The sequence below is a fragment of the Limulus polyphemus genome, unplaced genomic scaffold, assembly GCF_000517525.1.
Source record: "Limulus polyphemus unplaced genomic scaffold, Limulus_polyphemus-2.1.2 Scaffold397, whole genome shotgun sequence".
NCBI classification, from domain to species: domain Eukaryota; kingdom Metazoa; phylum Arthropoda; class Merostomata; order Xiphosura; family Limulidae; genus Limulus; species Limulus polyphemus.
The window spans coordinates 394-1,652 of record NW_013666007.1 but is presented as its reverse complement, the minus strand read 5'-3'; the positions used below and the strand labels follow the sequence as shown (position 1 = coordinate 1,652).

Below are 1,259 nucleotides of genomic sequence, written 5' to 3'. Positions count from 1 at the left end.
ATAGTGTGTGTTATAAAAGTTAAGTTTAGAGTGACGAGGTACGTACCCAATGTGAAATTACTGTGTATTAAAATTTATATCGAGAAAGAATAAACTGGGTTAATCAAGAAAGGACTTGTATCGCTGAAGAAGGGCTATCTGTGCTCTTTCCACCACAGGTATCGAAACCCGGTTTCTAGCGGTGTAAGTCCGTAGACATACCGCTGTGTCACTGGGGGGGGGGAGCATTATTTATGTCACAAAAATTAAATTTGGGGTAAGGATTTATATTACTATATTATTTATTTACTTTAAAACCACATATTATTTTTTAAGTTATTGAATTAACTCGCTTATTATTCAAGAGAACTGACAAACCAGCAAGCTAGTATTTAAGATTCTAGAGTAGGTCAAGCGACCACAGCATCAACGAGAGAGGAATAGGTTAGTAATTATTAATACGAATTTCTGAAGTAAAGCAAAGAAGGTGGTATGATAATATACCAAGCACATTACATCTGTCACATCCAGAACCTACGAGGTCTTTAGTACAATTCTAGGACTCTTCTGGCAGGTTGGGAGGAGACAAAAACAGTAGTGATTGAGACCTATTTACTTCTTAAGCCACAGTCTTAAGTTCCTCAAATGTATATTAAACTTGTGATTTTTGTTATGGGTATACTTATGAGCTAATTATTAGTAATGTTACACTGTTTATGAAGCAGAATTTTTTACTTTAAATAAAAACAAGCAAAATAAAATTTAAAAAGTAACATTTATTTACCTTAATTAGTCGAATAATATCTTTACAGTCATCTTCTGTTGCAGGTCTAATTGAAAATGAAGTTGAACTCATTTTTGTTTCTTCTATGACTTTAGTTTCAGTAAAGCCCTTTAGGTTATGCTAGCAGGTGCACACAATTACAGCGTTATCGATATATAAACCGTATATAGAAGTGAAAAGTACGTGTTTTGACCGCTGTTTGTCCTTGATTCAATTTTTACGAGCAATCATATTGATCATAGCGGCATCTAGTATTTAATCATTGTAACTTTATTTAAAATGAAAAATGTAATGGAAAAAGCAAGTTTGTTTTAGTATACAGCCACGAACAAGCTATCTGCACTCTGTCCCAGTGGCATAACAAGGGTTCTCAGCACCCGCAGGCAAAGACACTTTTGGCGCCCCACCTCTGAAATGTTTTGATTATTTGTTTTGTGGCTCATTACCCGCTTAATGACAATACCATAAAGAATTAATTACCGCCTTACACAGGCCT

General features: G+C 34.7%; 1 protein-coding gene across 1 annotated transcript in view; it reads right to left on the bottom strand.

Annotated features, from left to right (window-relative positions):
• Positions 1-942, bottom strand: part of LOC106457960 (diamine acetyltransferase 1-like) — an 11,375-nt gene extending 10,433 nt beyond the window's left edge. Inside the window, exon 1 of the mRNA XM_013917405.2 lies at positions 764-942. Within this exon, the coding sequence (XP_013772859.1) occupies positions 764-835 (72 nt within the window). The 5' untranslated portion in view covers positions 836-942. The remainder of the gene's footprint in view (positions 1-763) is intronic.
• Positions 943-1,259: the final 317 nt, after the last annotated feature.